Source organism: Lates calcarifer, linkage group LG4, assembly GCF_001640805.2.
Source record: "Lates calcarifer isolate ASB-BC8 linkage group LG4, TLL_Latcal_v3, whole genome shotgun sequence".
In the NCBI taxonomy this organism is placed as follows: domain Eukaryota; kingdom Metazoa; phylum Chordata; class Actinopteri; family Centropomidae; genus Lates; species Lates calcarifer.
Genome location: NC_066836.1, coordinates 10922384 through 10950360, shown reverse-complemented (window position 1 = coordinate 10950360; position 27977 = coordinate 10922384). Strand labels below are relative to the sequence as shown.

The 27977-nt window shown below is 42.5% G+C and overlaps 5 protein-coding genes across 16 annotated transcripts in view; 3 read left to right on the top strand and 2 right to left on the bottom strand.

Moving 5' to 3' along the window:
* The first annotated feature begins 65 nt into the window (after positions 1 to 65).
* On the top strand, positions 66 to 6641 carry wrnip1 (WRN helicase interacting protein 1). The gene is made up of 7 exons (XM_018676479.2): positions 66 to 740; positions 2090 to 2284; positions 3208 to 3446; positions 4254 to 4477; positions 5473 to 5628; positions 5912 to 5991; positions 6094 to 6641. Exons 1-7 carry the CDS (start codon positions 105 to 107, stop codon positions 6373 to 6375), a joined length of 1812 nt encoding a protein of 603 aa, XP_018531995.1. The 5' UTR covers positions 66 to 104; the 3' UTR covers positions 6376 to 6641.
* LOC108883404 (chymotrypsin-like elastase family member 3B) lies at positions 6566 to 8439 on the bottom strand. 2 transcript variants are annotated; one of them, XM_051069988.1, is made up of 8 exons: positions 8309 to 8439; positions 8057 to 8145; positions 7890 to 7972; positions 7619 to 7744; positions 7290 to 7426; positions 6985 to 7127; positions 6743 to 6895; positions 6566 to 6634 (listed from the first exon to the last, which is right to left on the bottom strand). In XM_051069988.1, the coding sequence occupies exons 1-8, from the start codon at positions 8346 to 8348 to the stop codon at positions 6617 to 6619; spliced, it is 789 nt and encodes a 262-aa protein (XP_050925945.1). In that variant the 5' UTR covers positions 8349 to 8439; the 3' UTR covers positions 6566 to 6616. The 2 variants fall into 2 exon arrangements, with proteins under 2 accessions (XP_050925945.1, XP_018532008.2); XM_018676492.2 differs by having other exon boundaries at positions 6566 to 6895.
* Positions 8440 to 9011: 572 nt separating this feature from the next.
* dhx30 (DEAH (Asp-Glu-Ala-His) box helicase 30) lies at positions 9012 to 17776 on the top strand. 2 transcript variants are annotated; one of them, XR_001960931.2, is made up of 20 exons: positions 9012 to 9218; positions 9734 to 9870; positions 9961 to 10071; positions 10175 to 10438; positions 10532 to 10681; positions 10768 to 10920; positions 11325 to 11795; positions 12080 to 12463; positions 12594 to 12672; positions 12788 to 12892; positions 12996 to 13171; positions 13306 to 13512; positions 13605 to 13686; positions 13784 to 13977; positions 14094 to 14253; positions 14572 to 14729; positions 15063 to 15166; positions 15251 to 15390; positions 15754 to 16084; positions 17644 to 17776. XR_001960931.2 is itself a non-coding variant. In XM_018676476.2 (19 exons), exons 1-19 carry the CDS (start codon positions 9047 to 9049, stop codon positions 16017 to 16019), a joined length of 3513 nt encoding a protein of 1170 aa, XP_018531992.1. In that variant the 5' UTR covers positions 9012 to 9046; the 3' UTR covers positions 16020 to 16434. The 2 variants fall into 2 exon arrangements, 1 of the variants encoding a protein (XP_018531992.1); XM_018676476.2 differs by lacking the exon at positions 17644 to 17776 and having other exon boundaries at positions 15754 to 16434.
* LOC108883399 (alanine aminotransferase 2) overlaps positions 16430 to 27977 on the bottom strand; it is a 12522-nt gene continuing 974 nt past the window's right edge. The window contains exons 1-12 of one of the 3 annotated variants that reach the window (XM_018676481.2): positions 24754 to 24896; positions 19703 to 19792; positions 19509 to 19598; positions 19288 to 19396; positions 18937 to 19070; positions 18592 to 18835; positions 17946 to 18025; positions 17686 to 17822; positions 17323 to 17497; positions 17020 to 17175; positions 16791 to 16903; positions 16430 to 16588 (exon numbers count right to left, since the gene is read on the bottom strand). In XM_018676481.2, coding sequence (XP_018531997.1) covers positions 16498 to 16588; positions 16791 to 16903; positions 17020 to 17175; positions 17323 to 17497; positions 17686 to 17822; positions 17946 to 18025; positions 18592 to 18835; positions 18937 to 19070; positions 19288 to 19396; positions 19509 to 19598; positions 19703 to 19792; positions 24754 to 24792 — 1458 coding nt within the window. In that variant the 5' untranslated portion in view covers positions 24793 to 24896 and the 3' untranslated portion in view covers positions 16430 to 16497. Of the gene's footprint in view, positions 16589 to 16790; positions 16904 to 17019; positions 17176 to 17322; positions 17498 to 17685; positions 17823 to 17945; positions 18026 to 18591; positions 18836 to 18936; positions 19071 to 19287; positions 19397 to 19508; positions 19599 to 19702; positions 19793 to 24753; positions 24898 to 27977 lie in introns of those variants that run through there. The other 2 variants (XM_051069982.1, XM_018676484.2) reach the window with 2 other exon arrangements.
* LOC108883400 (SHANK-associated RH domain interacting protein) overlaps positions 20614 to 27977 on the top strand; it is a 23359-nt gene continuing 15995 nt past the window's right edge. For 2 of the 8 annotated variants that reach the window (XM_051069986.1, XM_018676488.2), the window contains exons 1-8: positions 20618 to 21385; positions 24760 to 24934; positions 25834 to 25926; positions 26022 to 26163; positions 26263 to 26353; positions 26445 to 26730; positions 27573 to 27676; positions 27777 to 27878. In XM_051069986.1, the coding sequence (XP_050925943.1) occupies positions 21119 to 21385; positions 24760 to 24934; positions 25834 to 25926; positions 26022 to 26163; positions 26263 to 26353; positions 26445 to 26730; positions 27573 to 27676; positions 27777 to 27878 (1260 nt within the window). In that variant the 5' untranslated portion in view covers positions 20618 to 21118. Of the gene's footprint in view, positions 21386 to 24759; positions 24935 to 25833; positions 25927 to 26021; positions 26164 to 26262; positions 26354 to 26444; positions 26731 to 27572; positions 27677 to 27776; positions 27879 to 27977 lie in introns of all 8 variants that reach the window. The other 6 variants (XM_051069984.1, XM_051069985.1, XM_051069987.1 and 3 more) reach the window with 6 other exon arrangements.

Below are 27977 nucleotides of genomic sequence, written 5' to 3'. Positions count from 1 at the left end.
CGCAACTGGGCACAATGTTTAGGCAAAAACACGTGTCAAACGGTTAATCTCCGAATAGTGTTTGGTCACGTGATTAAAGGTCAAACGTTTCGCGGGGAAGAAACATGGCGAACGAGATGACATCTGCAGCGCCGGACTCGGTGCAATGTCCCGTTTGTTTTAAAGACTTTAAGTCGGCCACAATTAACGGACACCTCGACGTATGTCTGCTGAAAGGCGTCACCGATACCAGCCTGTCCACAACGACAGAGGAGAGCGGACCTCCTTTAAAGAAACCGCGTATTACTGCGGAGGCTGTACCGCCCAGCCCCGGTGGTGTCAACAAACCTGGGGCAGGAGCAGGGGCGACGTTTCCTCTGTTTCAAACCAACAAGAGTAAAGTTTCAGCTCAAAGTGAACGGAATGGTTTGTTTATCAGTAAACAAAATGCCACCACTGCTGGCAACAAGGGGGGTAAACGTAGTGTAGTATATGAGGCTGAACAAGGGCCAGCAGGGTCAGAGAACCAGAGGAGCCAAACATTTGTGTCCAACGGACAGATGCTGAACACAACACCTGGTTTATCACCGCGGACACTGCTGACGATGGTCAAACCATTGGCGGACATGCTGCGACCAAACACGCTGGAGGAATACTTTGGTCAAAGTAAAGTTGTGGGCCAGCAAACGCTCCTCCGATCACTTCTGGACTCGCAGGAGATACCGTCTCTGATCCTCTGGGGACCACCGGGATGCGGAAAGGTGTGGTGGTGGTGACAGCTGAGATAAAAGCACCCAACATGATGCACTGTCCCTTTGTTGACGAGATTAGATTTTCATTTATTTCCCCAGTGTCTCATACGCAGAGCTTGTTTTCACCAAAGTTTATTGCTTTGATAACACAGCACTGCATACACATGCTTACCCCAAATAGCTATATCTGAGGCTTTAAATTAAGATGTATTAAGATTATTCTCCTTATTGATTGAATGTGTTGATAATTGTTTTCAACCTATCAACTACTTGTTTGGTCTTTAAAATGCCAGAAAATATCTGACTACTTTATCTATAATTAGTTATTTGTTTGTTTGTTTTCAGTTAATTGATTGATTGTTTAGTCTGTAAAGTGGTAGAAGACAGTAAAAATGGCCATCACTGTGCCCCACAGTAGGATTAGAGATTTCAGTTAACCCTTAAAAGTTTTATATACACAAGGAATTGTACCAGGTTGTTGGAAAATATAACAAAACTTATGTTCCTTAGAAAATTGCTTAGTTTGAGCACACAACATAAATGAATTGGTTGATGAAGTACAATGTTTAGATATTCACTTTTTAGACTTACGCTGAAACCCCAATTCAGTGGAGGGTAGTAATTTCAGTTGTGCTCCAGGCATCAGAAAACTATATATATATATATATATATATATGTATTAAATGATTTTCTCTTCATAAACAATATCCCAGTTTCTTCAGATGTAATAACTCACTGTCCCTTGTTGTTTGATTTATTCTTCACCTAAACCTTAAAATACTGCCTTTTCACTTAATGTACATTTTCATTGCTTTTCTGTCTATGCCACTCGATAAAGAGAGAGGTTAGCGACGTGAAACTTTTACAGTATGTTGAAAGTGAATTATTCAGTCTATGGCTGCCAGGCTGGTGTTTGCAACTCTTCTCATTGTCAGACCTGAATGCAGCATGTTAATGACTTCTTAGGTATGCCAGGCTACTTGCATGGATTGTTGTACAGCTGCTTGCCATACTTAGACTTTGTCAACATGCTTTACTAACACTTAACCTCTTTAACTCCCTCTGTCAGTTGTCTAACAACGTTCCAGTTTCACAATTGAGTGGTTATTTTTGGAGCTGGTTTGAAAGGATTTACGGTGAAGACAAGATTTATGAGGCTCTCAAAGTGCAGAGCATTACATGACATGGAATATTAAATGTATGGCTCAGACACTTGAGGTTAAGGATGCCATATGTGTGCAAATAATTATTAAGATTTTTTAATTATATTGTTTTTTTGCCTCTGGGTCCATTTAGATTCCAGAAGGCAGTGCACGTGTTTTAATCAAATTACTTTGTATATGTTTCTTGTCTTTCAGACCACTCTAGCTCACATAATTGCCAGCACCAATAAGAAGAACGGCACGGCTCGTTTTGTCCCTCTGTCCGCGACCAGTGCGTCCACCAACGAAGTCCGAGAGGTGATCAAGCAGGCGCAGAACGAGCTCCGATTGTGCAAGAGGAAGACCATCCTGTTCATTGATGAAATTCACCGCTTCAACAAATCCCAACAGGTGCAGTACTGAGCCAGCACATTAGTTTGTAATGTCCGCTTCAGCTACGAAATGTTTAAAAGTAACCTTTGAGGCACAATGACATAATCTGTGTATTTCACTACCGGTTGCCAAGCTAATGTTTATACTTTTCCTCCATTTCTGTATTGAGCATATCAAGTAGCACTAGTCTGTTTATTGTCAGATTTGTTTACACATTAAAGATTAAAAAAGGTTCCATTTAGTCTGTTGAGATGATCATGTTTTATGATGTTATCCCCCCCTTCCTAAACCACAGCTAAAGTTCCTCTGCAGGAATAAACATAAAGTTATGAATAGCTTACAGCCTAGCTTGTCTACTGCCTGTCTTAACAGCACCATTGTGAGAATGTGCTCGGTTGATCCCCCTCTCAAACAATTGCTCTGTTTGATTCTTGGAAAACATATATATAATATGACACAGTAAAAGAAGAAATAGATTCTTCTTTCTTCCAAAAACTAAATATATGTGTTCTTAGTCATCAGTAGCATTTAATTCTGTCACTCATTACTATTGAGCTGTCTGAATAATTCTTACTTTCCCATAAGAGTCTGTTGGCTGTTATCTTCACAACAGATAAGAAGTCTAAGAAGTTACGTGCGGCCTGGCAGTAAATCCCTGTAGCTACCGAGGAGGACTAGTCCGGATCCTCGTGTAATGACCTGATAACATTCAAAGCATGAAAGTACATACCACAGTAATGCAAATGTTGTCAGTGACGTTGTCTTACAATAGCAGCAGCAAAATTAGAAAATTCTCTAATGAAGCGAGCACTATGAAAGTAGTCAAACAAATACTTACCCTTGGTATCGTTACTTCAGAGATGGTGATTGTTTTTGGCTCTTTTCATTCCATGTTTGCTCTCGCCTTTTTCTTCACTCCGCGTGTGTGTGCGTATCTGTAGGACACCTTCCTTCCTCACGTGGAGTGTGGGACAGTAACGCTGATCGGAGCGACTACGGAGAATCCGTCCTTCCAGGTGAACGCTGCCCTGCTGAGCAGGTGCAGGGTGCTGGTACTGGAGAAGCTCTCCGTGGAGGCGATGGGCTTGATCCTGGACAGGGCTGTGGCCACACTCGGGATCAGGGTCCTGGGGCAAGATCCGGCAAATCCCAAAGATCAAGACCAGACAGATGGACATGAGTAAGCGCTCGTTTGGGGGCCGAGCCCTCGGTGTCACACGTGTCATGACTGGGTGTCACCCTACAGTTCAAAATCCCTTTTAGTTGAGTCGTCTTCTGTTCCTGGCTTATTGGGTTCAGTTAGATAATACTTGGGAGGAGTGTACCAGTAGTTGTTGGAGCCGGAGCAATCTCACAGACTCTGGTTTGGTTTGATACGTTGACAGAAAAGAATTCGCAGACAGTGACACAGCTGTTAACTGCTGCCTGCAGATGGTATGTGATGGTGATCTTCATGGAGATAATCAAATAGCTGTGTCAGATGCAATGTTTGGGATGCACTGATATCTGAGCCTGTAACACTTATTGAGATTAAAGGGTTAGCCAGCTAACTTGGAGCTTAAACCAGAGAGAAGTCAGCTCACTTTCATTCAGGGTAAATCACCATAGTAACCAATAATACACAGCTAGCCTGATTAGGGGTAGTCTAAGTTCAGAGGATCAAAACACTTAAATGATTTGCCTTTTAGCCATCATTTCTACATGATCCATGATTCACAAAAGTACTACATTTACAATAAACTGATAAGTAACAAGTAGAATCACTTGGCTTTCAATTTAATTACATCAGTTATTTACGAGACTGTGTGGAAATATATGTTTTCATATATTCATCAACACACCCAGTAACTAACAGTGATCTGAGTTTGAACTGCTGCAGTCATCATTGTTGATTCAGATTTTATTCCTCAGGCATTGATTCTTTAGAAAGGAAATTAATACATTTAAAAAATATTGACACCAATATATGTTTTTTTTCTTTTCTTAGGCCAAAGATTTACATTGAGCAAAAAGCTCTGGACACTATAGCCTACCTTTGTGATGGTGATGCAAGAACAGGACTCAATAGTCTGCAGCTGGCTGTTCAAGCTCAGGTGAGCTCGACTCGGCAAAACCTGTTAGCGCAAGACGGTTCTCCTCAAGAGATACTGGTGAAGGAGGAGCATGTCAAGGAGGGTCTTCAGAGGTCCCATATTCTCTATGATAGAGCTGGTAAGCCAAAATGTACTAATTGTTTCAATGTTACTGTAGTTTTAGCTGAAAGGTGTCGTGCAACTTCAGAGCACCCTAAATCTATTAAAGCATCTACTGCAGTAACTTCTATACAGTTCTTTTCTGTGAATATTGAGTTATTCATGATTGCTAAAAATATGAGGCCCTGTCACAGGAACATTAACACATTGCAACATATTCTACAAATCCACATCTTTAAAAATCCTCTCAGCAGCTTCATTATAACACCTGTCATCAACATCTTCACTTTAGATAACTTCTAAATAACTTGAGATTTTAAGCTTAAGAGCTCTGTCATATTACATCCCAGTAGCTGTTGTCACTCTCTTGCCATGGGGCTTTCACATGAAATGCATTAAATGACAAAAGAGAGAAAAGAAAACTCAACAATGAATATCACCCCAGGGGTGTTTATAGCTGTACTTACGGTTGCTTAGGAGTGTCACGTTGTTTGTTGTTTGTGTGTGGGAATGACACTCTGAGGTATTACAGTACACACATTGTAGTATGGCCTCAGTGCCCTTTAGCACATGATATATAAAACTATGACTCCTCTTAAGATTGATGAGCTGTGCATTCATAAAACTACGAAGTACTACAACTTTGCATTTTCTTAACTGAAATAGCTAAACACTTAATTTAATCAAGTAAATAGATGTTAAATAGTTTTAGCACACCTCAGTCTCTCACACCCCCCTACCTGACACCTGATTTATGAGCATCTACGGATAACTCCCCTCATAAGACTGCCGCAGTCCTCCATGCTGTCCTGTTACATAACACTCAGCTGTCCCAAAAGATTGAGATTTACTGTTCCCTGTCTGACATGTTGAAACTGACCCTCAGCTTGACTAATGACCTAAATCGAGACAGGATTCTTCTCTTCATTATTGCTTCGTATGGTCTGATCTTCATTTGCTTTCTTGCTTCCCGTGTTGATGTATTTGTGTTTATTTTACCTGTGTTACTCAAAGGTGAAGAGCATTACAACTGTATCTCAGCATTGCATAAGTCTCTGAGAGGCTCCCATGAGAATGCTGCTTTGTACTGGCTGGGCCGCATGCTGGAGGGCGGTGAGGATCCCCTCTATGTGGCCCGCAGACTGGTCCGCTTTGCCAGTGAGGATGTCGGTATGTGAATTTACTGTACCACATTATCTCAGATGTTTCATCTCTTATAATTTATTGTAATTATTCAGTATACAGCTGCCAAATTGCCTCCACTCCGATCCTGTGGTCTTAATACACTGGTTGCCTGTATGGCTAAATATGGCAGTAATATGGCTTTGCTCTCAGTTACATCACTGACACTGTAAGATGTCTCTGTAAGATAACATTTTGACCAAGGAAAATGTTTTAGTTTTTTTTTTAATAGCAGATTAACTGGATGCCGTCCTTCTCTTGTCTCTCTCAGGTATGGCAGATCCCTCCGCTCTCCCTCAGGCTGTGTCTGCTTTCCAGGCCTGTCACTTCATCGGGATGCCTGAATGTGAGGTAGGCTGACCTGACCAATCAGTCTTTGATCAGAATATCTTACTGCCATACCTGAATCATTAACACAGTAGTTGTATCTTATGTTCACCTACTGCTTTCCAGGTGATCCTGGCTCAGTGTGTGGTGTATCTGGCACGAGCACCAAAGTCTGTGGACGTCTACAAGGCCTATGCTAACGTAAAGGCCTGTTTGAGGAACCACAAAGGCCCCCTGCCTCCAGTCCCTCTGCACCTCCGCAACGCCCCCACAAAGCTAATGAAGCAACTGGGCTATGCTAAAGGGTACAAATACAACCCAGCCTTCAGTGCCCCTGTAGAGCAGGAGTACTTACCCGAGGAGCTGCGGGGCATCGACTTCTTCACCTGGACGCCCACAGACTCATGAGTGTCTCTTGTAACAATTCACGCCACATAATGTATAGTCTAAAATCAAGCCTGCGGAATGAGTACAGTCTTTTGACATTAACAATAATGGAACTGTGTCCCGTCTTTGTAAAAATTTCATACATTGTTTAAATTGATTTTTTTTGTTATCAGTATTGAGTCACCCTTTTGATGAAACACAAAACAAATAATTTCATTATACAGTTTATTATTCAGTCACTTCTTCAGTTATGGAAGCTTCTTCAGTTCTGAGCCATGGTCTGCAAGGAAATGACACAAGATTAAGTCACTACTCTTCACAAACAGCCTACAGTATATTTACTATAAATGTCTTCTTGTAAAGTGACATTCATGTGGTTTCCCCTCACCTCACTGATCCAGGGGATGAAAGAGGCCACGCGGGTAAAGACTGTGGGCCTTCGAGGAGTGTTACATCCACGTCCATCCACAAAGCTAGTCACTCCTTCGACATACCACCTACCATCTCTGCCCTTACAGTTCAGAGGGCCGCCAGAGTCACCCTGGAGGATGATAGTAGATATTTGAGCCATTGAAGAAAATTGTATTGTTTGTGTCACACGAAGTATATTGTTGTGTTGTTGTTCCTTACATGGCATGCTGACTTGCTCTCTCCTCCTGCGCAGACCATCGTTGTCTTCGCTGAGCTGCCCCACCAGTCATTTTTACTGCAGACGCTGTGCTCCACCACAGGAAGTAGGGCCTGCTGTAGTGTAGTTGCCTGAGGACCTCCAGCTGAAAAGAAATTGACACACTCATTGTAATAACAGCTGAGAATTTGAGTAATATTTGATGCATCTCTGCAGATCCCAGAGCAATTAAATATTCTTGATTTACACAAGGCTGCGCTACGCCCAACATAAGCTGGGTGTTAGCAGACTTGGCAGCAGGTCTTACAATAGAGACGACCCCAGCCTGTGACATAACAGGGGTGATTGTGGGCAAGAGTAGCACCATGCTGTGGCAGGCAAGCTGGCTGAACCTTATCATTGGTAACAGCACTCTTCTGTAGCTTAAGCAAGGCAATATCATTCCTGTGTAACACAATGAAACACAATTAAACATGTCAGTAATTATATATCAACTGTGTAGAGCACTTGTTTCTTCTAATTGTTTGCTCAGCTGCCAATCAACAGAAACTCTCAGGGTAAGCACCTTTTTCAAGGACATATTTACTGTGTGTTAACAATCCAATACAGATCTGCTGTCAACCTGAATAACCTTACCCACAAGACACACAGTTGTCGTTCCATTTGGGATGGATGAACATTTTGTCCACCATAATGGACTGTTCTGGTCCCTCCTCCTTGTTCATGTCATGCTCAGCAAGGACCACCCTGTATGTGTGGAATCTGAAAAAGAGAGCCCTTGTCTTTAAAAATTAGTTTTAGAAATTACATTGGTATCATGCATTTCTCATTTAAATCCCAGATTAATTCAGGGACCTTGCGTGCCATTTGTTTTAGTTTTAACTTTGAGATGTAAGCTTTTCCTCACGTGATGCAGTGTGCAGCAGTCAAGACCCAGTCAGGAGCAATTAGTGTCCCTCCACAAGTCGGGAAGAAAGACTCCAACGAAACCTACAGGTAAACAGAAAACTGAATGACCTACTGTGTCAGCATGTGAATCAGATGGGTAAATTTATGTTGCTGAAAATGACTCACCTGCCATGGCCAGCTGTATGGACGAGCCTCTTCCCCATTCACCACACGGCCGGTGTTGGGCTGGTAACTGGGTAAACCACACCCAGACACTTCAGCACAGTGAGACACAGAAACAAAACAAGCTGAACCAGAGTAAGATGATCCCCAAGATGTATATGACTTTCTCTCAAATCAAGTTATCAGTTATTGCTTCCTGTTGATTCTAGGTAGTAACTCCCACCAGCAAATTCAAAGTGTTTAACATAAACTCACCAGTTGTGACAAACAAGAGGAGAACAAATTTCAGTTCCATCTCTTATGGATCTAAAAGGGCTGTTTTATCATGCAGAGCTATTTATGGGCAGGAGTCCAGACAGCCTGGGAGTTTTCCTCCCATTCTCCAGGTGGCAAGACCACTGTGTGCAAGCAAAGAAGTTAGATAATGGCTGAAATTCAGACACTGTATGTTTTTCCATACTTGAGATGTGCCTCTTGCAACCTTGCATGGGATGAAAGATAGTGATGATCTTAGGGAGTAACAGCTGTTAAGGCCCCAACAAAATGTCTATATTATTTCACTACATCAGGAGTTAGTTGGTTCTGATTATGTTTTAAGGTTGGATTCAATAGTTATTATTCAGTTTAAGGAGGAAATTTATGTGTTAATTCAGGGCTTTGTGAAATGATGGTTAAGGCAATTTGGTTTTGCTGATAGACCATTTATGGGAACACCTTAGTTTACTTATTAGGTAATTAGTGTGTTTTAAGGGGTTTAGCTTTTGCCGTAAGAATTTAATAAATATATTAATAACTTAAAAAAAAAAGTTAAAGGGATGACTAGAGGATTGATTTATGCCACTTAATTTTGTTATACTTTCATGTTATCTCATTTCACACACAATAAAATACAGTTGTACAGTAATAATTTATTCTCCTCGCCAAGGGGTGTCGCTGTGAACACTGCTGTCAACTTCCGCTTGCTGCCGCAGAAGAAGAAATTGTAGTTTAAAGATGGCGCTACACGGTGTTTTACTCGTGCGGCTCAGAGAGCTAAGCAAAATCGCCAAATGTGTTTGTTCAGGGGGCAAAACAGCGTCCAACTGGGGGAGCGAAATGCGGTGGTACAGAACAAAAGCTGGAAGCTTTAAGGAACCCGGTGCGTCGTATTTCCAGACTAAACGAGGTGAGTGACAACTGCTGTTAGCTTAGTTAGCTAACGGCTAACAGGTGACAGCGCGCAGCACTGCTAGACCTCAAGGACATCCATCCTAACAACATCCTAAAAACATCCTAACAACATCCTGAAAATATACTTAAAATACGAATTTCAGTTTTATATATCATAGTTTAACTGAGCCTTAAGTAAATAATAATGACACAATAAATTTAGTATTTTTGTAGATGGCCCTGCTTGTTTCTCAGACAAGCAGGGCCACTACTGAATGTGTATTTGTGTATGTTAAATCTGGCAATTTCCATATAACATTAATAAAAACAATATCTCCACCTTGTTTTTGGTAAATAAAGATACTAAAGCAAATATCTTATAAAAGAAAAGTGAAACTAACTGAAGAAATGCGTTTGAATAAAGTTCACCAGCCAACAATATATATTCTGACATTTATGCTTCATAGTAAGAGTGGCATCTAAACAGTGTTGACCTTGCTATGTCCCTGACCTTTTCTTCCTACTGTTTAGATAACCTGAGCCCAGACCTCCTGAAGGAGTTTCCAGAACCTAAAAGCCTCTTGAATAACACCATCTCCCGGTCACTTGGAGTCAGTGACCTGTCCAAGCTCATCCAGTACAACTGCACTGAACATGGGAATATCAAGGTGAGAGTGAAAATCACAATGATCTGGGGTCTCTTGACGCACCATATAACTGAGAACTAATGTCTTAAAGTTTTATATTTGTATGTGCAGAAAGCCACTGTCACACTACTGTGGCCCTGCAAGATCGAAGAAGAGGGTTATGCCTCCAAGAGGATTGATGCAGAACAATTAGCTGCTGCTGCTGCTTGCTTCAAGCTTAAAGTAAGACTTTGTGCTGTAAAATGTGGGCATACATTTCGTTTTCATTTTACTTCTCTATAGTTTGCCCCTTTTCTCTCTCCCTCCACCTTCTTTTTATGCACAGGAAATGGGTGTGATTGGTCCAAACAACCAGCTCCCCAGGAAAAGAGCTGGCCGGGGGAGAGGAGGACTACACTCACCCTTTTATGATGACGAGTCTTGGACAGATCATGTCCATGTGCCTACAGCTAAAGCTGACAAACTAAAACAATACCTGCCCCCTGAAGAAGACACCTCCAGCTTCGATGAAGCTCTCTCCTTGTTTCATCAACCTAAATCTCTCCTGGCCAGGGTCATCCAGGTGGCCACATCGCCTGACAAAATCAGGGTTGGTAGCTCTCATCCCTGCCACAATTAAAGCTAATAAGTCTTAGCTCATCATATATTCTAAATCCATCTCCCTTGTTATTTATCATTGCAGGAGCTAATGAAGTTCAAAACAACAGGAGGGAAGTTAAAGAAGTGTGAACTGACCCTGCTCTGGCCTGAGGAGATGACATTCACTGCTACAGCGACCAAGAGAGTGACAGCAGAGAGGAGGGCTGCAGCTCTTGCCTGCATGAAACTGAAGGTAGGAATGACTTGCTATTCTTACTAGAAATACTGTACTCTTGCATGTTAGAGCTGTACTAATATGTGTCACGTAACCTGGTTTAGGAGCTACAGCTGCTGGATAAAAACAACAATCCACTGAGTCACGCCAAGTATCACCAAGAGAAGGTGAGGGAAGCTGGGGAGAGAGCGCGACGCCCACACCCACTGGAAGTCCCAGAATACCTGGAGAATCAAATCAGAGAGTATCTCGAACAGGTGAGTATGATCAATGGCATTTTTGATGTGTGTGTGCCCTACATGGCCAAAAATTTGTGGACACATACCTTTGTCTATTTTTGGTCTGGTTCTGTTAATGTTACGGCATACAATTTATATTAAACAAAAGTGAGTTCATCTTTGTGGAAACAAATCAGGGAAAGGTGGAGGATGTCATAGCAGCATAATAACACCTCAGGTTTTTGAATGATTACAAATGGGTGTAATGTTCGGATGTCCACATACTTTAGGCCAGTGGTTCTCAACCTTTCGTCATAGGTTATGGTCATCTTCCATCATTTTTGAGGCCATGAGTATTTCATGACAAAGAAGGAACCACTGTCATAGGCCATGTGGAGACATTAAAATTTTCAGTCAAAGCTAAAGCCTCATCTTTCTTACAGTACCCAGTGGCGACAGAAGTACAGAAACTATGGGAGGAGGAAGAGGTGAGAGGACAGCAGACAGAAAACCAAGAGGATGAAAAAGAAGAGGAGGACTCATTGACGGACGCCATCACAGGCAGACCGTACAAACCTTTATCTGAACAGGAGGCTCGGCAGCTCAGCGCCAACCTACAGGAGGAGTGGGAGCGAGCAAACCCTGGACTGAGTGTGGAGCTGCCGGTCGACAGCCACCGTGAGCGTGTGGTCTCAATGGTGCAGTCCTCCAGGGTGGTTGTGATTGCTGGTGAGACGGGATGTGGCAAAACAACACGGATCCCCCGCTTTCTGCTGGAGGAGCGTGTGAGAGGTGGGGAGGGAGCTGACTGCAACATCCTGGTGACCCAACCCCGTCGGATTAGTGCTGTGTCAGTGGCCCAACGTGTGGCTCATGAGATGGGCCCAGCTCTGAAACACTCTGTGGGATATCATGTAGGTATAGGTTTACAGTATACTGCTTCTCTTAATTACCAAGTCAATGGAAATGGAGCAAAAAATGCTAAACATTGCTTAGTTCTAGCTTCTCATTTGTTAAGATTTACTGCTTTTCTTTCTTTTGTACAATAGTAAACTGAATATTTATTGGAATTTGCAGTATTTATCACACAAAACACAAAATTTGCAGATTTGGGATTTAGAGAATTGTGGTGGACATTTGAGACTATTTTTTGTTGGAGTTTTGGTTCAGTGAGTAAGTAATTCTTCTCTGTGCATAGGTGAGACTCGAGAGCCGACCCCCACAGTACAGTGGAGGAGCCTTGCTCTTCCTCACAGTGGGCGTTCTGCTGAGGAAGCTGCAGTCGAACCCGTTCCTGAAGGGGGTCAGTCACGTGGTGGTGGATGAGGTCCATGAGAGAGACATAAACACAGACCTGCTGCTGGCCTTACTGCGGTCCAGCTTAAAAGAGAACCCAGACCTACGAGTGGTGCTCATGAGCGCTACTGGGGACAGCCAGAGGCTTGCCCAGTACTTTGGAGGCTGCCCGATCGTGAAGGTGCCGGGGTTCATGCACCCAGTGAGGGACAGATACTTGGAGGACGTGCTGAGAGAGATGGGACGCCCGCTGCCTGTCCAAGAGAGAGAAAAGACAGACAAGCAGGTGAGCCTCAAGTCTGATGGATTTGTCAGTTTTTGATGTGTTGCATTACTTTCAATCCATCCCACTTTAGTATATTTTGTGCATAAAAATCTTTTATCCTGCCCTGACTTTGCATTTTATCTTGTCTCAGGGAGAAAGAGATGAGGTTACACCTGATCTAGATTTAGTTGCTGATGTAATTGAGCACATTGACAGACATGGAGAGACTGGTAAGTAACGCAGTGTCTCTTAACTTGCCTTGGCTTTTTAAATAATGTCTTTAGAGCACTGTTAAAGATGGTGGCCCCAGTTGTATTTCTAATATTTTTTCCCCTCATGCCTCAGGTGCAGTGCTGTGTTTCCTCCCTGGATGGCAGGACATCAAGGCCGTTCAGGAGAAACTCGAGGCAAAGCCCCACTTTTCCTCAGGCTCGCAGATGATCCTGCCGTGTAAGAGAACAGACGAAGACTCATCTTATGCCTATTAAGTTTAAAAAGAGGATTTCTCCCCATGAACAGAATGTGTAAATAATTTATTTCCTTTCTCTTTTAGTGCACTCTAGTTTATCGGTGGCCAACCAGCAGGATGTGTTCCAGCGCCCCCAAATGGGTCAGAGGAAGATTGTGCTCACCACCAATATTGCTGAGACCTCCATCACGATAGATGACATTGTGCATGTGGTGGATACAGGAACTCACAAAGAACAGAATTATGACCCACGGACAAAGGTAAATGTAACAGTATCTGCATTTAACTCCTTTTCAGATCTGCAAAAATGTAGATTTATGGTATTTTCTTCTGGAATTACGTAAAACGGCAACAAACCCGTAATAATCCAACCTGTTTTGTTTTGGTTTTCCAGGTCTCCTGTCTGGACACAGTTTGGATATCCCGGTCTAATGTCACTCAGAGAAAAGGGAGAGCAGGGCGATGTCAGCCAGGACAGTCCTACCACTTGTTCCCACGAAAACAGCTGGAATCCATGACTCCGTTCCCGGTCCCTGAGATCCTGCGCACCCCGCTGGAGAGTTTAGTAATGCAGACCAAAATTCACAGTCCTAACTGCAAGGTACTGATAGAACAGAGGGTTTTGTCCATTTTTTTGAACTGTTATATTGTATTTTTCTCACATATTGAGTGATACCCTGTGTTATTTTTGAGGCTGAGGATTTCTTATCCCAAGTGTTGGACAGTCCAGAGCAAGCAGCTGTGAGAGACGCTGTCCAAAATCTACAAGACATAGGTGAGTAACTCACTCTTCATATTATAACCAACTAACATTCAATATTCTTGCGTTTGTATGCAGGATTAAATTGATGTCATTGTTTTTCTTTTGGCAGGAGTTCTGGATAAGACAGAACGCCTGACGCCTTTAGGAGAGCGCGTGGCCTGTATGTCGTGTGACCCTCGGCTGGGCAAAATGCTGGTCCTCAGTGCCATTTTCAGATGTGTTCTCCCTATGTTGTCTGTAGCTGCCTGTCTGACCAGAGACCCCTTCCACAACAGCCTACAGAACAGAGCACTGGTCATCAAGGTGAGATGTTCTTAGAGCCACATGTTTATCTGTGTAGTTCTAAAATGAAACAGATTTGATTTGATTCTTAAATAAAACCTGATTGTCGTTTGATTGTCTGCGCTCTGTTTGTCCAGGCGAAAGAGGCTCTGAGCGGCTCCAGCTACAGTGACTATTTGGTGTTCAGCCGAGCTGTGTTAGGCTGGAGGAAAGTTCAGCACAGGGGCGACAGAGAGGACAGAGACGAATATCTGGACAAATGCACTCTGTCCAGGCCCAGCCTTCGATTCATCAGTGGTTAGTTTGAAGCATCAGTCTCATACACTTTGTCTCTCAAAAACAGATTATGTCTTAAGTGGCTCATACAAGTGATTTTAGAGAATTTGTTGCATTCACTAATTTTCTCCGTGGTACTAATAAAATTTCTGAGTTAAATAAATATGGTTTAGAACACGTCTATGAAGAAACCTCACAGAAAAAAGCAAGATAGTTTTAGTATAAGAATGCGAAAATGTTCTTGTATGAGGCCCAATGTCTGGGTCCAACCCTTCTAACTTTTCTACTTGTTAACTTTCTTCACAAAATGATTCCTGTCCTCGTGTCATCCTGTTGCAGGTCTCATCACTCAGTTCAGTGAGAACCTGCATGAAGCTGAGCTGGTTTCTCGCGCCAGTGAGTGCCAGAGTCACACTTCTCTCTGCAATGAACACAGCAAGCAGGATGAGCTGCTTAAAGCTGTGCTGCTGGCTGGATTCTATCCCAACCTCATTCAGGTACATGGCAACTTCTCCGAATGGAGTCTAATATAATACGGCTTTGTACAGCTTATTTCCTGCTGTGCTCCATCAAAGAATTTGGACGTCTGTGTTTGGGCTTATATGGAGAAGTATTTATCTTGACTGTTAAGTAATATCTTTATTTCTGTATTATGTAGTGATATTGTTCCTCTGTTGTAAATTAAGATGTGGTAATAATGTGAGATCTATTTTATGTTGTGGTATTCTTTCCAAAACCTACTTGTGCCTCCTTTATTAGAGATTGTGATTATTGCTAATACTACATCCTGAGTTAAGATTCCAGCTTGTCATGGATGATTTTTTGTTTAGGTGAAAAAAGGTGTTGTGACCAAAGGAGGGCGCTTTCGTCCCAACAGAGTGGTTTTCCGTACACTCAACGGACCAGTGCTGCTTCACCGCTCCTCAGTGAACAGGTTAGAGCTCAAAAAATTCACCCACAGCAGGCACTGACTCAACGTAATGTTTATGTAAACCTTACTTCTTCCTTTGTGTTGTAGTAAAGAGGAAGATTTCCCTAGTCGCTGGTTGACCTTCTTCTACGCGATCAAGTCCAATGGGCAAGTTTTCATCAGGGACTCTTCTGTGGTCCATCCACTCGCCCTGCTGCTGTTCACAGACTGTGATATCACAGAGAGTGGTAAGACATGCACTACCGTTCATTCAAATGCAGTTGTGTTTCTAGGTGCCTCAGAAAGTGTGCAGCGTTAGAGGACACACTCTCCCAGCCCTTAGCTTGGTAATCACACCAAACTACAGTTTCATTTTACTTCAGTGCATTTAATCTGACTCTGTTCATTAGCTGCTCTCTGAAATGGAGGGGTTGTTATTTTCCCTCAACCAATCAAAGTAGTGACTGATATATCCATCAACAAGCAGCTGCGATATTCTGATTTATTCTTTAAGTTATTTCTCTAAATTCAGCAACTTGTACAGCTACATAAATCTCACAAGTGTTTTTTTTTTTTTTTTGGTCTTTTGCCATTCTTTGACTCTGTGCCAGTGAGTGGAGACAGAGTGGAAGTGTCATTTCCCGGTCGCTCTCTGGTGCAGTGCGAGTTGCCGGTTAACACATGGGAGCTGCTGTGGGAGCTGCGCACCTCCGTTCAGACCATGCTGTACCGAACCCTCAGCAACCCTGACAATGCAATCACCAACTCTTCTCAAGATGGAAAGCTCATCTCCTTACTTGTAGAGCTGCTCAACAACACAGACTCAAACCCTTTTGCTCAGAATCACGAAAGTGACAGCGACAGTGAGGTGGATTGATGATGATTGATGGCGCATGTACGTTGGATTTACTGGCTGGTGCAGAGGAACCAAAAAAGATGATGGTATGTTTTTTTTTGTTTGTTTGTCTTAGTGTCTGTTTAAGAAATGTTAAGTACCTGAGTTAGTACTTAATGCACTGAACTGATCAGGACTCTTCAAGAAGAGAAATCCACAGTGGCCTGTTATTTGCTTTTTGACATAAATGATAAACTCGAACTAAGGCGTGAGGAAATCCATTTATGTGGATTTTGGACTGAAGTTTACTGTTTATGGTTATTTGCTTTCTGGAAAGCAGAAGTTGAATTTTAGTCTAACAAGTAAAGGATGACTGGCCAAAGGTCATTAAAACAGAGTGTATGCAGTAATTGCCATATTTATTGTAATAAATATAAACATGTCAACATGAGGAAAATGATTGGACTCTTTTATTCTCTGCAGTGAACTGCAAAAAATTTTTTCTCTTAAGTGACTTTGTTTAGGAAAACTCCTTCATAAACTGTGTGTGAAAGCTGGTCAGACGTTTCAGTAATTCCTCCATGACGTCCTCAGGTGCCATGATGCAAAATCTGCAGAAAGAAAATAAAAGGCCTGACATGTAAAACGTTCCAAACATCTATTCACAGTGCACAGTTACTTTTAATGTCCTTTTGAATTTGACCACTTATCTTTAACCATGCGGGAATTTGCCCACTAGAAAACACGGTTTTTATGTGGTATTTGTTAATGCTGTATTTAGAATACCGCTTGATTTCATCTGTGGTATTATACCTGATGTGGTGGGTGCCCTCCTTTTGTCCGTACTCACAACCAGCACTGAATAACAGGCCAGCCTCCTCTAGCAGTCTGATACAGTAGAATGTATCTGGCTGCATTCCCACTTCCTAAAAGATCCAAAGACACATTTTCTGACTGATACACCAGATATGTGGCAATTTTTTATGACTATATTGCTCTGTTTTTGCTGTGTATTCTTAGCTCTGTAGGATAGCATTTCAACCTTTGCTTTTTGAATGGCTTTTGGTGGAAGATACACTCTGGGGAATGCAAATGCTCCTCCTTCCACTGGTTGGCAGCAGAAACCCTGCAGACTGTTCAAAACCGAAACCGCTCTCTTCGCATTATGAACCAGTGTGGTCCTGATGTGCTGTGTCTCCTGCAGAGGAGAGTTAAAGGCAAGAACAAAAAATGTAACAAACTGCTGCTTGATGTAATGCCATTTTTAAAATTAACTAAGAAAAGGAGGGTGTTACACATCCTGCAAAAGAGGATAGTAATGAGAACTGCACATCTGTGTTCTCACCATATCATAAAGAGGGTATGAGGGATCTCCTGGTTGTGGAGGATTCATCATCAGGTCCAGAGCCAACTGACCCAACACGGGGGCACAGCTGTCTGTCGAGAACAGCGTCTTGATGTATTTCAAAACAGCAGGATCCAGATTTACCAGCTCCACATATCCACCACGTAGACCGCACCTGGTGGGAGAGACGAATCCAAACAGTCTTAACGTTGACAAAACAATCTCACTATGTGGACATTTAGTAGCTGTTCGGCAGCTCTCGATTGTTATCACATGATCTTCACTTAACATAATATAACTGTAAACATATATGTGTTCTAGCACCTGGTAAACTTAAGATGCCAACCAGGACTGACAACTTACTCTCCCATGAAGCCTTTGGATGCTGAGTGGAAGGACGCCAGCTCCACTGTGTCCGAAAGAGGAGGTCCCATCTCTGTCAAGACCTTCTTGTAGGAGACAAACTCACTGTTTTCCCCATAAATACAGTCCTGATAAACCTGTGGAGAGTGACATAGATTCATGTTTTCATTTATTATATTGTACACATACATAAACAGACATGTTTATGTACACACATATCATTATGCTTGAATGTGGCGATAATGCTTTAAGACATCCACCTCATCAGCCAGAAGGAAGAGCCTCCTCTCTGAAACAAACCGGATCACCTCTTGCATTGATTTCCTGCTTTGAACTTGACCTATAGGTGACATAGTATGAAAACAACTGTAATATATAGATGGGTGACAAATTAAAGCTAAAGAAAGTGTTCTAGTAATGTGATGTTCTGACACAAGCGTCCAGAACATCTTCACTGCTCCTTGTCATAAATTATTCTTCTAGTTGTACTGAACTCTACTGGAAGGATTCCAGTAGAGTTCAGGACTGAGAAAATCCCCTAAAGGCCCAGTAGAAACCTCCTGAAGGACCTCTGGGATCTCTTAAATGGTCACTAAAACCTTCATGACTTCTTGAACCTTTATACTGACCAGAAAAACTCCCAAAACTACATAGAAAATCTTCTCAATGTCCATGAACCTCCAAAGGACACCCAGAAACTCCTAATGGACCTCCAGAGCCTCATCAACAACCATTTAAACCTGTGAGCCAGGCCCTAGAACAACCTAAAGGACCTCTAGAACCCTACAACAGTCCTGAGAACCTCCTCAGTAACCACTAGAGCCTTGTAAAAGACTCCTAGAACCTCTTTTAGATTTTGTAAATAATACGATGTGGTGAATTAATGGAAGTAAAACATTTATCTACCTGATGGATTTCCAGGGTTGATGACATACAGAGCGACAGGGTTACAGACTCCCTTTGCAGATTCCAGCGCTTGATGTAGATCCTCTACCTGTAGCTCCCAGCCCTGCTCCTCACTCAGGTAGTAGGGAACAACAACTCCTCCCAGTCCCATTATGCCCAAAGTGGTGGCGCTGTGGCATGGCATCGGAGTCAGAACACCTGTTCTGGTCGAGGCCTCCCTGTTCACCAGGACGTTTAGAATGTTCTAGTAAGCACAGGAAGAGAAGGGGTTAACTTGAAGGAAGACAGAAGGAAGAGGGCTGGATGAGACATAATATACAGCATGTTAGTAATATTGACTGTTACCGTGAGCGCCCACTGTGAGCCTGGGCTGATGTATATGTTTTCAGGGTCAGACGGCACCCCCCCATCTCGTCTGGTTATGAATTCAGAGACACTGTGGACTATTTCTGGTATACCCTCTGTAGCAGTGTAGGAACCTGAGGAAAAAAGAGAAGCTGAGGTGACTATAGATCAGATTGATTATATAATTACTATTATGTTTTTAGTTTGTGTTTTATTTCTTTATTATAGACTCTAGAAATCTTGTAGAGAATGTGCGTATAAAAAACAGGGAAAGACAAAAATGGTTAATAGTGTGTTTTTATGTAACTTGAGAGAACAGTTTTAGCGTAATATCATATGCACAGCCCTCACCTACACTCCCTCCAGCACATCCCCCGAGCAGCCTCTGAGCCCTCTGTCTGACGTCTGCAGGCAGTCTGTTGCTGTTCATGAGCTCAGGGTAAAGACATGTCGAAAGAACCTGTAAAATATGAAAACACACATTAGAGGAAGACAGAGATCTTAGGCCGTGCATGTGCAGTTTTTATCGAGCTTAAATAAAACTGTGCAGTCTTTGAAGATCACAGATTTACCTGCCGCACAAATGTCAGAGGTTTCAAGCCTGCCCTGTGTGGGTCACCCCAGGAGACATCTATCACTTCTTTGTATGGCTTTCTCACTCCCTGTTGACAGGTGAATTCACAGCAGAAGTTCCACGTATCACAACACAGATTGGAAAATTGACTCTAGTATCCATATATTGTGAATTTAATGTCAAAGTCTTTACCTGTCTGAGCTCTTCCTTGATCTGGCTTACTCTTCTAGCCAGGACTACATACTCTAACTGCTTCATATTCTTCACATGTGGACTAATCTCCTGAAGAACAGACATCTCTGCAATTAGTCTCTAACTTCTATCAGACCAGACCAGCAACTGTCTTGACCTGAACTGTATCTTGCTGGTCAACTTTCTGCAAGTTCAATTTTATACATGAATATTGGAGCGTCTCGTTAAAGATATACGTGAGAGAAAGGTGGTAATATGTGCCTTATTAACAGAGAGTAGAGTTTAAAGGCATTAGAAATTAACTTTTAGTCCTGACTGTGCATGACACCTGGCTGAAATTACAAACACCTTCTCTCAGACTATAATCACTGAAGTATCAGTCTGCTTTGTTAGTTTGTAATCATGGAAATCCTAATTTATTATTCAACTGTGCTACTGCTACATATAAGGGACAAAAAGCCAAATCAAGAAAATGTAATTCATATTCCAAGGTTACAAAAGTAGAAGAAATTAAATTTTATTGGTGATGAATATCTTACTATCTCATAATATCACACCACAGGCAAGAAATGTGGCTGTTATTGTATGATGAAAAAAAAAAAAAAAAAAAAAAAAAAAAAATCCTACCCTATGCAAAAGGGAAACAGTGTTCTTGGGTCTTCACAAAGGGCCTATAAATCAGTTACAGCTCATACAAAGTTCTTCTGACAAAGTTTTTAACTGGCACAAAGCAAACCGCCCACATCACTCCCATACTAAAATTTCTATGTGGCACCCAGTTAATCCTGGGATATATTTTAGGATCCTATTATCATTACACCTCTGTGCAGTATAACTATGTTAAACAATTAACAACAAAAAAAATCAATCAATCAATCAATCATTTGTAAATCAAGGGTTGTTTTACAAATGATGTTGTTTTGCCCCTATATCCGATGATGGCATTTGTTAATTTTTTAAATTCTTTTGAGCGGATCCGTTTTAGCGTGGCCCCTCTGTAGTAATTAATTTTTAAAATGACATATTATACCATGTGTATATTCAATTTCTAAATTAATTTTCTAGTAATTATGTGAGGTTAAGTCATGATGACGTTTTTCCTTTCTTTTGTGAATTCCGTCCGCCTCTGTTATGGCATTTGTGTTAGGTCGGATGTTTCACGGCCATGTTTCGCTACGGACATAAATAAGAAACGTACTCGTGCACTTCCTGTTTTGTTTTTCTTTCGCTCCGTGCTCGGGTCGGGCAGAGATGGAAGAATTCGCGAGGCGAGGAGAAAACCACAGCCTTCCCGTGAAGAAACGCGCCCTCCTCAGACACCGGCGGACTTTATAAAGCACACAGAAGCAGCGGGCAGCAGTCACACCCGCCGCGGGGCTTCAGACACCCTCAAACCCGCCTCTGGTGTCCGCGAACATGGCACTCAGCTCGGGCGGCTGGGCTCCTCCAGCCCCGGCTCCTGCCTCGTCCCAGCAGGCTGCTGTATGCGGCGGGCCTGCGCCAACGGTTTGCTGCAGTACCGTTTTAATGTCAGTCCGGGTCTCGGTGTGCCATTCCGGGATCCGGCCCCTGTGCCTCCCCGGAGCAGGCAGCGAGACCCTGCGCCTTCAACTCAGCATGGACCCGAGCCGGGCCGGAGAGTTCAGGCTGGCGCTGCGAGACATGAGCGGAAACCGCAGTGTGGTGAGTATTCGCACTTATACCTGTGTATTTAGCAGAAGCGCTATCGCCATGCATTTAGATATGTTTCTGACAAACCACCTCACTGAACCACATTTATATTGTGTAGCAGCATGGGCCTGTACACGCCATTTTATGGAGCAGTGAGCCAGAGACGTGCAGCTCCACAAATTAAGATTTGGGATTAAAAATCACATCAGGTGTCTTTCAGTGCATGCCCACCTCCTCCTCTCCTCTGGATCCACTGTAACAACAATGTGCCAAACATTTAGCTCACTCTTTCCTTTTAGATCTTCTTTTTAAACCACACTCATCTTTAGTCCACTTTAGTACTAATTATTTTACAAATGGTACAACCTGTATTATTCAAACAAACAGCCTTAAATTGTTGTTTGAGTTACTAATATTGTAGTTCTGAGTGCTTTTAGTTTCACTTTCATTTTTCAGCCTTCCCATCAACCACAATACATTTAGTTTCATTAGAATCATAACAGCAACAAGGGGAAATCCTTCAGCAGTGATCAGTAGTTGTAAACAGCTGCAGTGAGACTCTCCTGGACTTAGCTGGAAGACATGAGGGTGTTTCCCCTCTCACTTGTCATCTCTACAAACAAACAAACTACCAGTTTACCCGCTTGATGCACCATTACACTTCCCTCTCTGCATCTTTGTGGAAGTCTTTATTTATCCCTGTAAATTCTGCACATGATTCAAATAGCAGTTGATGTGGAGGGACATTTTGGCCCCAGAAACTCGAATCGTTCCCCTTACTGGATAAAAGCAAAACAGTGAAACCAGAAACACAGACATTAGACTGGCCACTTTTTCAGCATTGGCTGCGTTGTGACATACGGTGTGGCAAACAGAGCTTTCACATGATGTAAAAGGAGTGTCGACAAGCGTAGTTGTGAATTTAGACAATGACACAGAGGTATAAATGACGATGTGGAACAGTAATGAGTTGAACAGGAAGTTTTGGCTCCCCACTCACCCACTTTCAACACAGCTCAGAGGTGAATTCACCTAGATGTTTTACCACCACATCACCATACACGTAGGCCGCAGCAACAACAACAACAACAACAACAAATACATCATTTCACATGTAAACACATCATTTTACACATTTCAACTTGACAGGGATAAAGTACTTTACTCTGGTGTGAAACGGTAAACTCATTTTGTACATCCGAGAGTTGACGTAATCTAGACTGACTGAGGTAACAAACTGAGAAATTCTAATGAGGTCTGCTGTAAGATCAATAAACTGGTGTGTTAACTGTTAAAAGGACACTCCAGTTATGTAGCATTGTGCCTCCATAAAGCTGCAGATACATGAGAGACAGGTTTTTAAAAAGACTTGGGCAAAACTGAAGCAGCAGAGGTTGAGATGCCCTTATTTTTAGTTCCTAGTGTGGGTCAAGCGCCAAAAACACTGGGGCCTACAGTTCCCATAATGCAACTGAATAGCATTTATCATTAGACCTTCACCTTCACCTTCAAAAGCCCAGCCCAGTGAATTTTCTCGTTTTACAAAGCTTCTCCAGAGCCACAGAAAACTTTATACAACAGCTGTTTTCATAGGTTGAATAGTCTCTTTACTCGTAACAAGTAAACTGATCCTCATCCATAAAACTGGCGGAGCTCCCCTTTTAATTAACTTACATGATTGCTTATGCTGTGTTGGCCTCAAATTAATTCAGTCTATCCTCGTGGTGATGTCATGATACTGGATTTATCATAACTGTAGAAACAAGTTCCCCACAGTAAAGACCAAGTGCGTTGTTCCAGGCAAAACTAGTGTATCCTGCCAGAACATAATCTAGTCATAATCTTACTTCTGAAGATATAAAGGGCACGCGGGATCCTCATTTGGCCACTGCTTGATGTGTTTGGATTAATGGAAGCGTTTCGTTATAATTCCTGTCTTTCCAGCCCGGCATCATTCCCTTTAACTCTGCTGCACGCTTTTCCTGGTTTTGTATTTGCTCTTTTCCTGTTGTTGTTGCAAACAGGTTTTATTGTAGCAGATTCTTGCCCTTTACAACCTTACTTCAGTGTCTTCAGAGTGTCTTTATATGCTCTCCATTTAAGATCATATACTGCTTGTTAACTTCTCTAGAGGACAAATTTACTCTCTGCTGCTAAAGTAGGTGCTTTAAAACCTAGTCCTCTGTCTGTGCACTGCTAATGTCTACTTTTCCTCTCACAGTCGACTTACTTTTATACATTTAAGATGACAAATCTCAGGGACTCTGTTTCCCACACAGTGCTGCTCTGCTCTGCTCAGACACTGAGGGACGCATTTCAGTACAGGGTGAAGTTCCTCCTTCTCTTTCAGTATGACGGAGTGATTACTGATAATGGCCACATCAGCCCCAGCTGTAGACACCCATGATTGATCATGCTTGAAGTTGAAGTTGACCTTACTTTACACTCCACCAATCCCACCATGTCCCGACTCAACTCTCTGAACCCTTTGTTCGTCAAGTTCACTATGTGCCGTGTTCTTAAAATCTGGCACGGCGGAATCAGCTTTTCATCTCAAGTCAGACAGATCCCCCCCTCGACAATTGAGACGCGTCTTGATTTGCATGGTTTTACTTTGATCTCAGCTTCTTTTAGCTTGTCTGTCTGGGCTGGCAGACTTTTCATACACAGTCATATCAGAGTATGTGTACTCACTCTGGCAGGAGGCAGATCCCCCCTCGCTGTCTTTGTCTACCCACAACAGACTTCAGTACTCTCATGTTTCCCTCCATCACCACAGTGAAAATCAGAGACCACATTATCGCCTAAAATCTCAGCGCTGCCAAACCTCCTCAATTACGACAAGTCTTCTTCTGTCAGAACAAGCATCTTGCTTGTTTTTTGTCACATTTCAGGGAATTATTTCCTCTTATTCACGTCACCATTGTCAAAGTGTATCGCTCTGATAATTAAGAAAAGGTCGTCATGTGGGTGTATTTGCTAATTTAAAGGCTGTCTTAATTTGCCAGTGGCTTGAATGGAATTTTGCCCCTTACCGAAGCAAAAACAGTGCTGTACAGCTGAAACAATGAGTCCATCAGTCATTTCCTTTAATTCTGTGGCACAGCAGGAAACTAATCTGCAATATTTTGATAATTAACTTTTTTTTTGGTCATTTTTCAAGCAAAAATGCCAAATATTTGCTCCTTTCCAGCTTTTCAAATGTGAAGATTTGCCTGAAATTGAATGTTTGGATTTGTGGATTTTTGACTGTTGCTCAGACAATATTATACAACAATATTTTCTCATTTTGATTGATTTTGGACTTGCTGATACAATCCATTTCTTTCTTTTGATTTTGCTTTTTGTTTTTTTCTTTGTTTGTGTCTTTTTTTTTTTACCCTCAGTTCATTGCAGAGTTTGATCTGCGCTCGGTGCATTATGAGGTCAAGTCTCCTCGCTGCCACGAGATGCGTCTTGCTGCTCCGCCCCACGACTGCATTCGCTTCAACTTCCGCTGCGACCGAGAGGCCGAGGAGTGGGCCACCGTGGTGATGTCGTCACTAAGAGAGGCACATAGAGGTCAGTCTGACTGCTCTTTTCTGTTCCTGCTCTTGTCATGACCTGTTGCTTGTCCAATTCAAAAGAAAATGATACATGCTTTGTGACTTTTGGTTAATAAATACATGTTAAGTCACTAGCATTTAATCACTGTCACACACACTGCAATTATTCAAGAACAAAATAGCACTTAGCTCGTAGAGATTTATAGATTCTCTCATTTATTCTTACAGCACTGATAATTATGTGGATGTAATAGCCTTGGCGAAAACAGACAGACTTACACCTCTTTCAGGCCACACAGAAAATATGGTGAGCCAACAAATGGCGTATTTTGGCCTTGGATGAAAATTATGAGATAAATAAGCTACAGATACAGGTGAAAAGTTAAGAGACACCTGCATATTAAGCACATATTGAAAAGACACATTAGCTTCCTCTGATATAAAATAAAGAGACCAAATGCAGCACAACTTAAATATGTATAACACACAGTTGTGGACAGTTTTCAAAATAAAAGAACAAGTACTTCATGTTCTCTGGCTGATTTGAAGGTGAAAGTCGTGTGAACAAAACCTAGAGCTAAAAGACTAAATGAGCAGCACTATGTCTGCTACTTAGAGGATGCAAACTGCTTCAAAAATATATCAAGATAGATTCTGGTAGCAACTGTAAACTGGGACACAAGCATTTATTGAGAAATTAGTAGTTACACTATAATGTCTGTAATTTAAATATAAATAAGAAAATGCTAGCTTGTGTGTCTGTGACCTGAATACAGCTGAGACATGAAAACCGTTTGAACTTTCCCCCTGTGATTAAAGTGTGCTGCTGATAAGTGCTTTGCGCCTTCAGCCAAGTGCAGCTAAAATAAATACTGACATCGGTTGATTTTGTTGTCTCACCTCACCCTCTCACAGTTGCAAATATTAACACGTATGAATCAGATGGCAGACAGAACCACGCAGCAGCAGCTATGGAACAGTGGAGCTCAGCCTCGCTGCCGCTCACCGGTGAGCTGTTTATCATCACGTGTGTCTCTCTCTTTTTTTTTCTGTACACAAAACATGCTCCAAAAATGTCACTTTCGCTGCCTTGTTGATTTTAGAGGAGCTGTGTTTGGAACTCGCCAGGGCCATTGAAGCAGGCGACACTCAGGCCGCTTCCCAGCATGCATCCGCTCTGGCTCGACAAAAAGCGGTGCTGACAATTCAACTGTCTGAAAAGAACTACGCCGACGGAGAGATCAGGTGAGAAGTAGGCTGTTGGGATTTAAAGGTCAAGGTCACTGCAACCGATTCTCCAGGGTGTGTGTGTTCGCAGCTCACGGTGCCAAATCTGTGTTGCAGTTTATCTGTGGTGGTGGAGGATGTTTCGTCATCCTGTTGCGTCACGGTGAAAGTGTTTCCCTACATGACCGTGGCTGCACTCAAGCAACAGGTCAGAAAACTCAATTAATTTACAGCGGAATAAAAAATGTCACATAGCAGCTTTAACGGCTCCACCGACTCCCTCCACTCTTTCTCTCCAGGTGTTTCACGAGCACGGTTTCCATCCCCGCGTGCAGCGCTGGGTGATCGGTCAGTGTCTGTGCACTGAGCCGAGATCGTTGGCGTCCTACGGGGTGCAGAAGGACGGCGACACGGCATACCTCTACTTGATCTCTGCCCGACAGGCCCGCATTACCCGCCAGCTGTTCCAGCAGGACCTGGAGAGCGCCCTCCTCGCCCCGCCTCTCCCCCCAGGCAACGGACCCACCTCCCAAGATTGGAGGGGTTACAGCACCCTGCCCTCAAGGCTACCCCACAACAACCAGGGTCAGTTTGATAAGCATCACGTTTCTGTCACAGCTTAGGCAAAGGTTTAAAAGCAGTAATATGTTTCTCACTCTTCTCACCCCAGTCTGTCACATTTAAAACCACAGATATGAGGTTAAAGTGCTGCCTACATCCATATTCATACACAGTGACCCCAAAGCAGCAGCAGCAGCAGCAGCCAGAGGAGTTTTAAAGCCAAACACTGCGATGCTCTGCGCCAGCCAAATTAGTCACCCGACCTCTGGTCATCTGATCATATGATTGACTAACTGAAGACCAAACTGAAGTCAAAAATTCCCAGAAACAAGCAAGACATGAAGCCGGGCAGAAGTTCACCAGAGTAGATATTTTGTGTCTGGTGATTCTTACAGATCAGAGACTTCAGTCAGTCATAAACCGCAAAAGATTTGCAGCCAAATTTTAAATAGGATGATTTAATTTAGGTTTATGCGAATGGTTCTAATTGAAAAAGTGCTACGATTCCTACAGTGTATTTCAGTACATGTTTTGTCAGTGATTTATGAGTTTTGTTATAGATATGAAAATAGAAATTTTCTTCTTTTTTAGACTTGTAGCATTGTTTAAAAATCTATAAAACTTGATTTTGTTCAGTGCTTCCTTCCCATGTTGTTCATCTGATATGAATGTAAACAGTTACTTTAGCCTTGTACTCTTTGTTTAAACTCAAGTCCAATGTCCTAGAATACAGAGCCAGCACCACACAGCACCACAACACTGTTTTTGTCACTGTCCAAATATTTTCGGACTCACTGCAAATACTGCGTTCAAACTGGAGAAGGCACACTGTAGCTCAGCAAACTTGTTGTTCTTGTGAACCTCAGGGAGCACAGGCGGAGGAAGCGAAAGACCAGCTGATATCAAAGACGTCCTCGACATAGAGAATCTACAACTGAATGATCACAACAACAAAGCCAGTAAAACACAGGTATGTGACCAGTTTATGTTTAATATCTCATCTTCTTTAAAGAGAGCTTTTACTTGATCCTATAATCCTTCTAAATCTGTCTAAACTTGTCTCCTCTCAGCAGACAGAGTGGGCTTGTCCCTCGTGCACTTTCATCAACAAGCCATCTCGTCCAGGCTGCGAAATCTGCGCCACAGCCAGACCCGACGCACACATCCAGCAGGTACCGCACGATCCCTCACAATCGACACCCTCGTACTACTCTTCTTAACATTTCCTCTCAGTGACATTCACTCCCCACACCCCCACCCCCTTTTTCATC